Source organism: Myiozetetes cayanensis, unplaced genomic scaffold, assembly GCF_022539395.1.
Source record: "Myiozetetes cayanensis isolate MyiCay16 unplaced genomic scaffold, myiCay2020 scf9, whole genome shotgun sequence".
Classification (NCBI taxonomy): Eukaryota; Metazoa; Chordata; class Aves; order Passeriformes; family Tyrannidae; genus Myiozetetes; species Myiozetetes cayanensis.
The window spans coordinates 16,160,096-16,176,131 of NW_026088185.1; the positions used below are offsets into that span (position 1 = coordinate 16,160,096).

The 16,036-nt window shown below is 38.6% G+C and overlaps 1 protein-coding gene across 1 annotated transcript in view; it reads right to left on the reverse strand.

The window, feature by feature from the left end:
* MTX2 (metaxin 2) overlaps nucleotides 1-16,036 on the reverse strand; it is a 34,691-nt gene that overhangs the window by 5,144 nt on the left and 13,511 nt on the right. Inside the window, exons 3-5 of the mRNA XM_050340251.1 lie at nucleotides 15,034-15,080; nucleotides 3,152-3,224; nucleotides 170-246 (exon numbers count right to left, since the gene is read on the reverse strand). Coding sequence (XP_050196208.1) covers nucleotides 170-246; nucleotides 3,152-3,224; nucleotides 15,034-15,080 — 197 coding nt within the window. The remainder of the gene's footprint in view (nucleotides 1-169; nucleotides 247-3,151; nucleotides 3,225-15,033; nucleotides 15,081-16,036) is intronic.

Consider the following 16,036-nt stretch of genomic DNA (forward strand, 5'->3'; position numbering starts at 1 on the left):
TTTCACCTCACCAACACCTATTTCAGGATACCTTTGTTTTAAGACAGTAGTAAATACCTATACTGTTTTAACAAATTCAGTAACATTCCAGAAGAGCATACTAAATCAATACAGTGCTAATCAGGATTAATATGGTATTCACTAATTTGTGAAAAAAAAGTGCTATTACCTTTGCTTTTACAAACTGGACTATGGGTCCAAGTTCAGACACTACTTGATTTCCCACATGAATAAAGGGTACTTTGCCTGCAAAAGGAGAAATGTATTGTAGTAAGAGCTATTTTAACCTGTAAAACACCATTTACAATTTTCAAAACAATTAAATACTGCAGGTATACCTGAACATCAGTGTCTAGGTTATTTTTTTTTCAAATTAGCACAGGTAAAGCTAACATACATAGAATGTTTGTAATAACAGACACCGTCCTCTGGATCTTCCTTCTCCTGAAACTCTTCTACATGTGATACTTGCAATTATGTATTTCAAAGTTATTGAGTGAGATCTATCAACTTGTATTTTAGTAATAGATTTTGCTCCGCTGGAAAGACTTAATTCAAAGTTCCTCTGAAGGAAAACCCAGGAAAGCAGACAGAGCCCTTGAGTAAAAGGCATACACAAGGTATTCCCACCGTCCCTTCTAAGTCACTGGTGGGGAAAGGTCTGCTGAAGGATGATGCAGATGTGGAACTGTGCCCAAGAAAGCAAGCAGAGGGAAGGGTAAACGCATACTCAGCAAGGCAAGGTTTTGACTCTTCCCTCTCCTCCAGTCCTTCAGATTTCCAACAACTGGGCCAGCCTGCTCCTGTTGGCTGCCCCTGTTTTTACTCTGTTGTGAGCTGGCATTTGCAAGCCCCCATGGTCCTGGGATCAGGAAGACGTTCTTGCTATGAGACTCTCAGCTTCACAGTCTTGCAGGGAAAAGAGATGGAAGGAGCTTCTCCAAAATCATGGAAGCAAAATGGGGTTAAAGCTTAATACTAGCAAGGCTGAACATTCAGTCTATGAAGCTGAGCCCTGAGGGTCCAGCTTATCACCTTCTCTGCTTGGTAACTTTTCTTACACAGAGAACTAAGCCAAAGCTCTAAGGCAGGCAGATACAAGAGGAAGCCCTGCGCTCAAGCAAGCCACGAAGCATGACAGATGTTGCCCTATGCCCCTTTTCCCAGCTCTCAACGTGTGAAGCTGAGAGCTCCTGCTCCAATCCACTATAGCCAGGCTGCTTTTCCTGTAAATCTTCAATGCAATTGACAGATATTAATCTTATATTTAAGACTAAACCTTTTAGGATTATTTACATGATTGAAATAATCCATAAAATGGAGACAAATGCTGGCTGCTTTGTAAATGTCCTCCAGCCCAAAGGTAGTAAATGAGCCTGCCCAGTGCAGAGGGTACAGCACCCTTTTTACCTTCCTGCCTCTCTCATCATGGGCAAACTCCACTCTCAACAGACAGCCCAAAATGCAGGATCCAGTATCTGCTTGGCTGTGAATATGCTATTGGCGATACATTCACTCTTTTCACTGAAACACAACCTACTGTCCAGCCCAGCTCAGCTAACATCAGATTCAGTCATGGTTTTTATCACAAGCTTCACTCTTCACTGGCTTGATAAGCCTAAGGGTAATAAATGAAGTGCATCACACCAACAAAGGCTTCATCTGCATCTACACACTCCATGTGCAGAAGGAAACACAGACCTCTGCGCTGCAGACTTCAGTAGTTCCACTCAGACTGTACTTCACATATCAAGACAATCCTTTGGTATCATACTTTTGACTCCCTCAGGATGGGTTTTGTCATTAAAATGACTGTAAGATAAATAACCTTCCCCCCAAAACAATGAGATGCAGATTTTTGCTGCTGCAAGACAGAGGGTGGTGGGGAGGGAGAAGGGAACAAATAAAAACCTTCTCTGAATTATCACTAAACCAATATAAAGAAAGGAAACGAGGCAAGTAAATAAAAACAGTAAGGATTCTAGGAGTAAGGGTAGAAAGTAATGTAATTCTACCTACATTTAAAATTGAAGCAGTATCATTTTCCCCCTTGTGCTCCTTGTTTTCAGTAGAAGAAGGAAGTGTTTGGATCCAAATTACATCAGATGCCAGCAAGTGTAGACATAAAGTTCAAGAGGTAGAGAAGTGAGAGTATGAAACTGTCACCAGTCCTAGTCCTGCACATGCAAGATGCTCCTGTGTGCATGGATTCAGCTTTCAAAGCTCTCTTCATTTATTAACAAATAATTTATATACCTGCATATTTTGGAGGTTTTTCACTCCTGCCAAGCAAGTGGGTTTTTGTTGTGTTTTTTTCTTTTTAAATAGCCTAATTTCACTGCTTTAACCAAAAATATCAGTAGCAGCATTAGAACGCACAGAGGTGGCAGACATATACTGACAGGTGCTTCCACATGGCAGTCATCAGAGACAGAGAATCAGTAAGTGTGTACCTCTTCACACAACAAAAATCTGGAACAGAGTGTGAGGATTGACAAACTTCGGCATTCTGTAATTCTCTCTGATCTTTAGGCAACCTTCTGAAGCTGGCCTCTGGACATTTTTAGGCAATCAGCCCTCTCCAGCAAAAGGTAGGCTCTGTACCCTTCTAATACTTAATTTTTTGGTTGTGGGTTTGCATTTTTTCCAGACAGTCTCGTGGATCTGAGGAAGATTTAAAATCACTCGTAACAGTGGCAATGCACCCTTTGGTCTCCTGTATCAACATCCTGGCAATCATCTCCCAGACAGGGTAACAATAAAGAACCTTTCTCTGGTGTTGTCTCACTCCAGCAATAGGCAAATATAATGGTATTCCCTGAAATATTCCTTGCATGCAGAACAAAGCCCCTTTTAGACACGTATGTCTTTCTACTTCAGGACATTTGAGAGAAGGTTTCCTCCACCAGGCACTGAACTGTCAGAACACTTTGTACAGGTTCTGCAGTCACAGGCACAGTTACACATTGTGCCAACGTCACTTTGCATTTCACTGCTTTGATTGTTGCTGAGGAGAAACTGCACTGGAGGAGGGGGAAAGGCAATCCACACACAGTAGCACTGACCGACTGTTATCAGCAAGACAAGGCATAGTTGCCATGGTATCAAAATGGAGGTATAACATAGTAATCTAAATGAAGGCCACACTTACCAGATGGGGACATGTATTCGGCATTCGCCCTGCAAACCACCCGGATTGGCAGATTGCACATTTGCAAGAAGGCCTGGAAACAAAGAGATGCATTTAAAAAGCATTAATACACCAGTTACAAACAAATGTTGTGTTTTCAATACCTCTGACTTTTTTAGCTAGTTCCTAGCGCGCACTTTAAAGTATAGCTCCTTACATACTGCTTTTAGGAAGAAAGAAGGGCAAGTAAAGAACAATAAGATTTTTTTAACTTAGACAACAATTTATCATTCAATCATTGACTGGAATTCTTCTAATGCAGTTTCATCTATTTTTACTGTTTTTTCAAGATGAGCAAAGAAGCAGTCAGTATCTGACAGACACAATTAGTGCTGTGACTGTACAAAATGAAGTGACATTTTGCACCTCCTGAAAATCATAGTATTTACTTCTGACTAAAGCTGGTTAATCAAGTTCATGTTGTTTAACATGGCAAACATATATGGCACCTTCCCACATCATAATCACAATAGCTGCCAGAAATTTTGCTCTGTGATACTGTCAGCACACAAGTCTGCTTTGGGATGAAGAATTTTTTTTAAATATAATTTATGGGATTCATGGAGAGCATAAGGATCAATTTACCATTTCCATCTGTACTTTCAGATTCAAAGCATTCTCAGTAGGATAACAGTTTCTGTCAGCACCTGCCATCACCACAAAATCCATAGTGTATTTCTGTTGAAATACCAAAATATCAAGGAAAGTATTTGCCATTTGGACAGAACATGGCAAATAAGGAATCTTAATCTCTAGAGACTCTCACAACTCAGTAACTCCTATCATTCATTTTGTCTCCACAATTAGGCAGGTCACAATTCCGGATTCCAAAATTATACCTATTTATCCACCATGACTTGAGGTAAAAAAGGCCTACAGCAAGAAGGCTCCCACCACAAAGAAAAATGCTGCTGTAACACAGCACTTTTTACATGAGCCTCCTCCCTCCTCTTCAGATTGCAGGATCTGGCAGTAAACTGCATTCTCACAGTTTTAGCTGCTCAGACTCTAAACACAAGACATGCAAGTAACCTAGACTTGAATCTTGAGATTGCTCATCTCTGCACTAAATGAGACCAAAAGGGATGAACTAACACTGGCATCAGCCCCGTTCCCAGCTTTGTGGCTCCTGTCATATCCATTAAGCAAAGAAAAATAACCCAAACAGCACCTCTTCTCTCTCCTGTGTTCTTCAAGGGCTTTATTCCCAAAACCCTAACCCGATCCAGGGAAAAACAGCCAAAAGGTTTGGTCCTTTTCCAATCAAATCGAAGAACTGCACAGTCCATTATGATATTTGGCTCTCACAGGTTTACATGACCTAACTCAAATCCAAATCTCAATTCAAACACAAAAGCTATGGTCACAATCTGTTACACAAGACATTGATTACAGCTGGTAAGAGCCTGCCTCAGAACTGGGAGGATTTCTATATCTTTTGATTTCCTCAGCCTTACTTAATGTCCTGCTTGGGAGCCAAATACTATATGTACACACACAGACAGAGAGATAGACAGATATATAGAGAGAGGGTAGCAGTCATGGTCAGCATAAGCCAAATACTTCAGGTCCTGCACTTTTTAGCAATAAACTGGTCTCCAGAGTGTTTCATTCCAAATAGAACCTGTTTAAGAATGCAGCCATCACCAAAGAAAATACAAGGCATTGGCCACATCTGACACCACTTCACTGACCAAGTCTGTGCACCCATCGGAGGCCATCAAAAATTGAGGATCTTGCTATCTTGGCACTCCAAGCTACATGCAAACAGTAAGGATACCCAAAGGACTAATTCTTCAGTAATTTAAGTAATTAAAGGCCCTGGTCTGATGGAGTCCTAGATCTCTTCCTTTGCCTCATGTCTTCTGCCCAAAGTGGGGCTTCATATGCTATTTAACTATTTCTTCAGAAATAGTTAAGAGATAAGAATGCAGACTTTGGTTTAGATACACACATGCTCCTATGCCACTGATGGACACGAAAAACAAACACTAACTCAACTAGTACACAGACTTCATTCTTCTGAAAGCTCTACCAGCAGCTAACAACAGTACTGTGCTGCAGTGGAACGGATGGCACCAAACAACAGCCCCAAAGAATTTCATCTTTGGGTGGGAAGAGTGAACTTCTGCCATACTACTTAATTCTTAGCTGTTGAATTTAATTTCAAAAAATGTGAGGCTTCATCTACTCTAGGCTTATCAAATTAATTTCTTTCACACTAAGGCACTAAATTAACTCTGCAATTCTGCAGACAGGAATTTTTTAACTGCCGTGTACTATTCAGACTGCAAGTTCAGAAGGAAAAAAGTCTGGACTGCACTAGAACTAGGGCAACATGTGAAGCTGAAAAGCTTATAAGTGCAGAGACAAATTTAAGCAAAACAAGATGATTCTGAAAACTATTTTTACTTTTTTGTATCAGCATATCAAAAATGAGACATGCTGGCACAGAACACTTAGGTTACATAAGTTGATTCAGCAAATTATGGACAACTGTACATTGCATTGTACATAGGCTCTTATATAGTACAAGGTTCCAACCAAAAAGTTTTTTAACTCTGAGAAATAATCCTCAGCGCAGAAGCTAAACTATAAAATCTCTTCAATGTAAAGGAGTCTAACAAGTTTCCATCAAATCTGACCTTTTTTCCTCTCCTTCTCTTCAATAAACACCCACAGAGCAAGGAATATCAACCCTTATTTACATCTGGCAGGGAAATTCCACCTCAGTCTCTGGCCTAGTGCAAAAGGGACACTGATATTTTGGCATCTCAGAAATGCAAACACACTGGATCCACGTGCCTTTTTGTACTTTGTAAAGAAAAGAGGAGAGAGGAGATTGAACTAAATTTGAGCTATAATGTGGAAATAAATATTTACATAAAAATGTTTGCTACTTTGCATAATAAAGCACAGGTTCTAGTAAACTTAAAAATGAGTCAGTCTACCCTCAGTAAAGTTTAAAAAAAGAAAAAAAGAAAAAAAGAAAAAAAATGTAAGACTGTAAACACCAAACCAAAAACCTGAGAAAACTTCCTCAGAATAGTCATCTTCAGTTCTGATGAATGCTTCATAAATGGGAGACCAGGACTGAGACAGAGAAACTGAAGAATGATTTAATATTAAAATGGTGCAAGCCCATGGTTCTGCATTCACCCCAGCAGTCCCCCTGAAAGGTTCTGAACACTGACCACTGGCTTCTGGAGCTGCCCGTTCAGCAGCCTTACAAGGCCTGTTCCAGCAACCCCCTTCAGCATCCCTGTGCCAAGATCTATCCACTTCAGTCTTTGTCTACATGTAGGATCAACTTTTAAGATGAGTGGTGAAATAAACCTCAGTATATAATATATAATATTAATAATATAACCTAAATATATAATACAATAAACCTTTAAAAAAAAAAAAAAAAAAAAAAAACAATTAAAAAACCACAACCTACTATAACAGCTTTAAAAATAGAAAAGTCCAGGGAATTAAAAGCCCAATATGTTGAGTTGTAACTTGTATCCAAAGCATAACCTGTTCAATTTTAAGTGCTCCTTACATACTGTTCTGCAGGAAAATGAAAGATCCACAGTATAAGACAAGTTTAATCCTTATTGGATCTATGCTGCTTAACTAATCATTATCTAGAGAAGTAGGCCAATATCTACTTCTTGATTCATCTTAAGCTAATGGTACACTGATACCCTTCAAGTTGACTAAAACACTCATAAAACACTCATGAACCGATAAAAGGAGACAGTACAAACCCAAACTATGAGGACTCAGCTAAGAAATAAGCCTTGCAATTTGCATTGCTATGAGAGTACTCACATTCTTTCACTGATGTAACTGACAGGCTTTGGAAATTATTTGCATTAAAAACACAGGTGTTTTTGACTTTTCAAACACAGTGAATGCATTCCATATTTATGGAAATGAGTTTCTTTCAGAAAAAAGAACATGGACAAGGATCATGACCAATGCATTCTTATAAATAACCACTGGCAGAAAACCTCTAACTTTTCTTCTGATGTATTCAACTAGATAAACTAGATTTTAGGCAATAACTGATGTTAAACAGTAAGTGGCATGAACTACTACCAAAATATTTGAAATTGGCACAGATCAAAGAAAGCCTACAGAGACAACAAAGGACAAGGCAGCAATTTTTTTGAGTCTTTGTTTCATTTAATGCTTCAGCCCAGTGATCAAGGGAGGATTTGTTCCCTTTTTGACCACTCATGTAGAATGCCAAGAACCAGTACATTTGGTGTGCAGATGGTATCAGACCGCCATGGCTTCCTACTCTGATAAAAGATGCCATGGAACACTGATTATTCATTTCCCTTTGGGTACCTCACACACATAATTTGAGAAGGCAAGCAAACCCCTGCTTTTCTTGTGAGAGAAACCATCAGCAAATGGGAGTGTGCTCAGCTCCTCTGAGTCCTTTTGGAGGGAAGGACAAAAGATTGAAGGCTAAAATCACCCCAGTGCAGTTCTGCTGAGATTTACGCAGATATCAACACCCCTTCAAAGACACGGCATCAAAAGCTGAGTAATCTGAAAGATCAAGGGCCCAGGCTTATTCTAGTACCTCAGAGATTATTGTTAACATCATAAATTTGGGTGAAGAACTTAAAAAAGGACTGAAAGGAGCCAACTAAATTTCAAGTGATACACAAGCTAGTTAATCACATCCTTATGAAAATTCACCTAAAAATGGTAAACAAAACAGTAACAGCAAAACTAGAAACAAGATACATAACTGACCACAGCCTGTCATACCTTGCAAAGATGCCTGAAATTCAAAAAACCAGCATTAAATTTCCTGCTCTTTTCTCCATGGGAAAAAAAAGGAACTACAAAAGAACAAAAAGGGTGACTATTATAGGCCACAACCTGCATCTCCTCCAGCACCCAGGATTCTCACACAATAATACTACAGCAGCTGCAATTCTTCTGAAAAAGTACACATTACTTCATCTAAAGTTTTCTAGTCCAAAGTAATTCTGAAGACATTCACTGATAAAGTTCATAAATACTTTAAGCTATTCCAAACAAACTCTAAGCAGGGAAAGAGACCTGGATTCCTCCCAGAATGAATAAACATGGGGTTTTTATGCTTAACACCTATCTGAACAGTGAACTAATTGGATCAATTCATGAAGAAGCAGGGGTTAGCACTCTTATTTACCCTGGCCCATGTTAGAGAAGATCCAGAGATGCTTGCCCAACAGACTTTACACAAATAAAGGAAACTTCCTTCAAGTATAAATATACAAAATTCACTACAGCTGAAGACATGAAACTAAAATGCTCAGGCTTTTAAAAGGAATGAATAATTTCACGGTCCATACTATTTAATGCAGCATAAAACAAGAACGATTAAATCTTCAGATTGGGAAGAACAGAGTTTATTTCCTTGGCATCAGCAAGACTGCCTTCTTTATCCATATTATCTGTGTTTTGATAATTTTAAAAACTGGGGCCAGATTTCTTGTTCAGTAACGACACTGGCCAATGGCTGAAGCAGATGCCCGGAACACTGTCCAGTTTAGTAGCTTATGGTTAGTATCTCTGCCACAAACACTTGAAGTTATGTTCAGAACAAAGCGTGTCCTTTCTTTGGATGAAGTTAATGCAAGAAACAGATAAAGGCATTACAAAATAAAGATTTGGCTTAATATGGTCTGTCAGCTTCTCTCCCACACATGCCTCTGCCTCTCTTTCCTGCAGGCTAGCAGTCTCCTCTCCCTCACTCTTCCAGCCTCTCTACCTGTAGCATCACCATCTCCTGGCACCTGGAATGGGAAGGGAGAAATGTATTTTTGGCAATGCCACCTCTCTTCTTCCAGACTGAAGCCATCAAGTCTACAGAGTTGCTACTGCCCCTGTGCACCTTGTTTTTAATGGGAGACCTTGCTGTAGACAGAGAGGTGGAGGGTTGCTGCACATCCATGAGAAAGGGAGAAGAGGAAGGAAAAAAGGTGCCACCAGACAAATTATACCTGCCCTTCCCCGCCCTATACTGTTTTAGACTAGGGAAAAAAGAGTTGTGGGACAACAAACTGAAGAAAAATATGTATAAGCCTCTCAAGTGCCTTTCCTGCCTTACTGCACCTTGATCCACAGAGCTTGGTGGTTTGTACTGCACTGTCTTCTACTCATAGAGAGCAGAATGAGCCACTCTGTTTTCAAAGGCACGTGAAACAAGCAAGTTCCTATTTTTGCTGCGAGAGTAAAGGATCAGTAGCCATGTGTAAAAGGGCTGATAGGAAGCTTTGAGGTGACACTTGTTACAAAATTAATCAACAATCTTCTGCCTATCATTCATTTCAATCATGGCAGGTGACACCTTCTGTCAGAATTAAGGAGTACATTTACAATAGCATTGCTTAAAGGACACAATCAACGTAAGGCTTGTTTCTTCTTATAGCCCACACAATTTAAAATTCAAAATGTAAGTAGTATGTTAGATTTCACTTATCTAAAAAAAATAATCTGAGCAATCACCTTTGTGCTGATTTGGCACAGTCCAAAAGCCTAGAGCCCAGAAACCACAGCCAGACATGGGACAACTCACCCCACCCTCCCCTTCCTCCTCTTCTCACACAACCGACATTCTCATCTCCGCTGCTGCTGCTGCTCTTGAAACAATGCAAGAAATGGATGCCATTGTGCCTTCCGATGATGACAAGGATGGAAAGTGACTGTGCACGAAAAACGGTGGCAAGGAGTAAGAGAAGGGAGGGAGGAGTTTTGTATTTATTCCTACAGTTAATTGTTTCAGCTGTGATTTTTACTCTTGCTCTCCCTTCCTCTTTGCCCTGCCCAGCTAAGGAAGGGCTGTTTGGACACCATCAGCTGGACACTGAACACACATCAGGTAGTGAATCACCCTGGCAGAGCTCCATCACAGCGCTCTCCTCTTCCCCTACAGTTCCCTCCAAGAAAACACATATGAGCAAACACATATACTCATTAAAAATGAGTTACAACTTGATGTAAATCATATCCAGATTGCAGTTTCTGAGATCAGAGGCAAGAATGAAATCACTTATGCCAAGACTTAAATAGTTCACAACTTATGCCCCCACATGAGGAACACTATTTTCAGACGGCACAGTCCAGGCTTCATTTGAAGAAGATATATTTATGATTACTTTTTAATAAAGAACAAGCCATTCCAAGCCATCTCTTATTCAGCAGCACTTCTAAAGGCACTCACACAATAATGTTATGAAGAAAGAGTGAAAGGCATTTTATGTTTTCATTTTTACGTTATTTCATGAGCATACAAAGAACAGTATGTGATGACAACTAAAGAGTTATTCTCTACTTTATTGCAGGAACACATTTCAAAATTAAAAACCATGAACAAATCTACAGAATAATTCAGTTTTCATATCAAACAGCTGCAGACCCTGTAACTGAAATAGTGTGTCTAAGGTTATAAATGAAAACTGTTCAGTATCATTCCTTGAGTGACAGATTAAATTCCTAATCCAGTTATGGTAATGGCCACATGTGTAGTTTAACATAAATTAAGAGCTTAATTATATTTGTGACTATTTTAAACAAAATAACAAATTCCTCTGTACCTGTGAACGTAATTTATAGCAAAGCCACGTTCATTCTCCAAAACAATCTATTTTACACTGCAGCATGGCACTGTTCTAATGGCATAATGTAATTCTTGTTGCAGAATGTGGAAAGAGTGGATTCCCTGGTAGCACAGAGGTTTTGAAGATAAATGAAGATTCTATTCATTCAAAGGTAATTTCATCTTAGAACTACATGAAAGATGTTTCACTCACAAACAGTACCTGTATAGCTTGGGTTTTCAGCATGTTTTCAGTAACAACACAATGCTGCTAGATTGATTATGTTGATACTGCATTTCTCACCATGAAGAATTCCAGCTTTTATTCTCTTTAAAAAAAAAGGATTGGTAGATTTTCATTTCAGTACCAAGCCTTTGTTTAAGCCTCAGCAACAAGTACAAATTTCTGCAAATGTTTTGTCTAGAGAAAAACCAAACCACAATTCATACACACACACAGAGAAAAAAAAAATCACAAATCTGTCAAGCACAATTAATCATGTGTGATTTACACATTTATTTGATTACTTGTTGAAGTAAATAAGCAATTGGTCTGTGTAACACAATTTTAAATTGCCCAAACATCCTTCTGTCATTCAGGACTAAGAACAGACAATTCTAAAAGCACTTCCCTCGAATATATTAAGACCACTTACAAGGGCATCAATTGCACAAGCAATTAATACATATCTTAATGTAATGAGCTGCAGGCTCTATAACCTCAGGACATCTGTGAGAATTTTCACAATCCTGAACATTTTAGACAGCCTTTTGAGCAAGTCTATGAGACTACCTGCATAAGGATTTCAGAAGAACCTGTAATAAAAGAGGCAGTCTCCACATCCACATTCCTCCTCCCGGCAAGTTGGAACAGTTCAAAGAGATGCTCTGAGCTGCCATTTGAGGCAAGGCCTGGCACAGTGCAGCTGTATTAACCCTCTCCCTCCTACTCAGCCAAACGACTTCCACTCAGGCACTAAACAAAGTGGCTTTACCTGCACCAGGCATCAACAAGGAGAAGGAGCCTGGACAGGCCCTCTGCTTCAGACTGAAATATGGTAATTCAGTTTTAATACATTTAAACCTCCATTTTTCCCTCCTTGAAGTTGTGCAGTTGTTTTGTTATTGAAATATAGTTGTGTATTCACGCAGTAGTTCTGGTGGCTTTTTTTACTGTGAGAAGCCTGGTAAGTAGGAATGCTGTATAATGGAAGGTGTAAAATAAATACACAGAGAATGGTTTTAACCATGAGTCATGTTACCCAGGAGGTGTATGTGTTTTCATTAACTTTGATGAGTAGAGTGCTGAATGTCTCACAACAACAGAGCCTACATTCTGTGTACAAATATCCTCTTTCCAATAGCTGAATAATCATTACTGATTAGTATTTTCCCTTGATTTTAATTCATTTGCAGTGAAAATAAAATTTCATTCAGTAGCAAGATTTTGTACTCTAAGAACAAGTGGACTTCACTTTTAACAGGACTGTATAATACACTACTTCAAGTTAACAAACAAGGAGTGCAAACACCAAGATGTACCAGAGATAATGCACTAGTTCACTGGAAATTATTTTGCATTCTCAGCAAATATAAAGAATCTGAACCCAGTAAAAGACAAAGAAATTACTAAATTAGTCTGTTTCCAAAATCAGCAAAGGGAAGAACAGGAATTACAAAGCAAATAAACAAAAAATAAAATAAACAACCCTACCAGAATCAACATAGAAGTTCCATAAGATGACAGGGATTTTTGTGTTTGTTTTTTTTTTTACTATTGAAGGCACCACCACAGTTACTTAGCAATTCCCAGAAGACTGTTCTCCCCTCTCTTATCTGACATTAGGAGTCCAGATTTTACTGCACAATGAGAAGCCATAAGTCCAATCATCATTAAAACAGCAAGACTCAATCAACTTCCTGTGTTCAACCCGCAACCCTCACTACTCATTAATTACACATACACTGAGAGTAGCTTGCTCTGCTTGTCTGCTTGATCTGCTCCGTTGACAATAGATACATGAAGTGCCATCTGTATTGCAGGGTTGGCAACTTCCAAATGGTCAAGTTTTACTCTGACTGGTTACTTACTATGGTATTGGGTTGTTTTTCGTTATTTTATACATAGATATCTGCATGTATGTCCCTCTGAGACCTATCCCAGAGCAGCGCTATGAAGAGGTGTTACAAGGAGATTTTAAGAAATATCTGAAAAACTGGTTGCAGCACATTCAGAGTCTCACTGTGAACCATGTTTCTCAAAGATCTGATGCCAGCTGACTCCACATGCTCTTTTGACCAGACAGACTCAAACTTCTGACACTTTTTCACCACGTGGAAGTTCAACAAGCCACAAACAAGCTTTTTATCTTTTGTATCTGCTCTGGTGATATTCATGTGCCCCAAATTAGTAACAGGGGGAAAAGGAATGGTAATAGTGGGGAAAAAAGTCTCGGGTACCAACTCCTATTTCTCCTCCTATCCCTCATTTCAAATTTTTCCTCAGAAAAAGACACACATCCTAACTCCCACTGCCCTCCTCCCCAAAAAACACCAAAACTGTAGCAAAAAGGTATCTAGTAAAAAGATAACAGGCTCTCATCAAAATAAAATTCTGAAAGACAGGAAGTCATCAATTTCCTTATGCAAAACACACTGATATATTTAAACCTTTCTGATCATTAGGCTACAATACATAACTGCATATCCTAGTATCATTTCAAAACAGATGAAAGACACCAGGGACAGTTATTCTTTCACAGTCACAACCACGTTACACAAATTCTTAAAAATTTATACGATTCCCCAACACAAAATTGTTCTATAAAGTTTAAGATCAGATATCTACCAGAGTCATATTTATAGTCATGGCTACTATCAGCTGTCCAGCTAAAGAATATTGAAGAAAAACAAGCTTTTTTAATATATTATAGTTAATTTATCATCTAAGTGACATGTGTAGGATAACAATGGACTGGAAATAGTATAACAAAATGATGCATTAGAAAAGGAAATTTTTTGTTGGTGTGTTGGGTATTTTTTTGTGTTTTAAATACAAGCCACACATACATGCATTGTTAGATGGTAAGAAAATTCATGAGAACCACAAAAAATATAGTTGCTGGAGCAAAAAGGAACACTGAGATCACGCAGACAACAAAAAAAACTTACTTGCATTACCATGAGGCACAATATAAAAACATACTGCCCAAACAAATAAACACTGCCCCATTTATTAGGTGTATCAAAGATAACTCCTCTTTCCAGGAAAGGATGAAGAGATGTTCTTGCTGTGATAGAATTTACTCTTAGAGGTACTTCCTAGATTCCCAGACTGGAAGGAAAAAAGTTAAGAGATCCTGGAAGTAGTTACCATGATCAAACAATCCTAATCTTTTATGTCAGTTACAGCCTCCAAATGTCTCACTTTGGCTAAATGAAAGGTGATTTTTTCAGGTAGCCCTCAAAGACTGCTTGCTGGAGCTTCTCTGAGCTGGACCACACACAAAAAGCAAGAAGCATTAGAACAGTGGAACTCCCTGCTAAGCAAAGCTGCAGCAAAGTTGCTTTGAAGAACAAGAACCTTACAGACATCCTGCTCTCCACCACTTCTGACAGCCAGGCCTTCTCTACTAACGGGGAAAACGTCCCCTTGAGATTTGGGGTTACTGAACCTAACAAGTTAATGGAGATTACACAGATTTCACAGCCACAGAGGTGCTATTAAGTCAATTAGAGGTGCAAGTTTGTCAATTATATGGACTTTTTCTAAAAACCACATTGGATCTCAAGTCTGTATACATGATGAAATTGAAAGAACCTATCAGATACATAGAGAGATGTGATGGTCACAGCATGAAGCAAATACGCCTTGAGTTTGAGGCAGTATTAGCTTTGAGAATTAAATAAACGGCAAACATCATGCAAGATGTTACAAGATAAATGTGCATAACAAGTGACAAAAGGTATGAAACATGCACAGTTCCCACAGTAAGTAGACAAGCAGATACTGTACAAACACAGATCAATATAAATAGGAGCAAAAGTAACAGCACTCTACACAGGACTTTCAAAGTCCTCAAGTCCTATGACAGCATAAAGTAAATCAGATGCAGGAAATAAGTCATTGATTTTGGCAGAAATAATTCTTAAATTAACCATTTAGCTAAATACAGCTACTTTAGCTAGATAATAATTAAAAAAATAAAATGCAATTAACATCTTTGGTTTAGAAAATATGACATTTTACCTGAACAGCAAGGGAAGATGCATTATCAGAAAGTAAAATTTGTTCATCTGTTGAAAGAAAAAAAACGAACACACAATTACAAAAAACAGTGCACATTTAGCTACTGACCTGTAACTGTAAACCACTCTGGGTTGCATTTCTTACATGTAAAACAAGGAGCACATATATAATTATTATGCAGCTAGACGAGAAAATCTGTGATATGAATATTAAAAAAAGAAAAAAAAAAAAGGATTTTTTCTCCTGCAAATGCAATTGCACTTATCATATATTACTACCAAAATACAATAAAAAACACTCACAACTAAAAATCCAAACGCTTGACTTTTATGCCAATTACTCTTCTAATCAAAGTTAAATAAAACCGCATCTTCATACCTCCTCTGGCTAAAAAGTAAAAGTACTCAGAAACCTATAAAAGCAGCTTGCAGTTAATATTGCACACTGTGTCTAGGTCTGTCACACAAAAGAAAGATGACAAGTTCACTGCAATAAAAATTCCATGCTTAGAAGACTAGGGCTGCTACCTATTAGTCTTCATTACTTTGCAGTCTTCTGACAACTGTAGCAGGCTGCTGAGCCCCAAATGGGGGCCATAATGTGATCTGATGATATATGAAGAGCTGCTAAAGGGAGCCTGAACCATCCTAGCCTATACATTTTAACAGTTCCTTTTTACAGAGAGCCCACTTTACCACAAGACTTCAAAAATCTGCTGCCTCAGCTATTGGTGCAGTAAATCTGCCAACTGTGCCTGCAACCACATCATTTTACACTGCCTACAGCAGCCAATATAATGAGTCAATAATAAACCAAGGACCTTATAGGCCATGAATAGCTGGTTTATATTGGCAGATGCAAGCATAGCTAAAACCTCTGACCAGACAAACAACACAAAGGACTCTTTTAACAGTTTCTGTGCTTCCTTGCAGTTAATTATCTTAGTGCATATTTAATGTGTTCTCTAAAAATAAAGTAATTATTAATTGCCAAAACCAGTGTA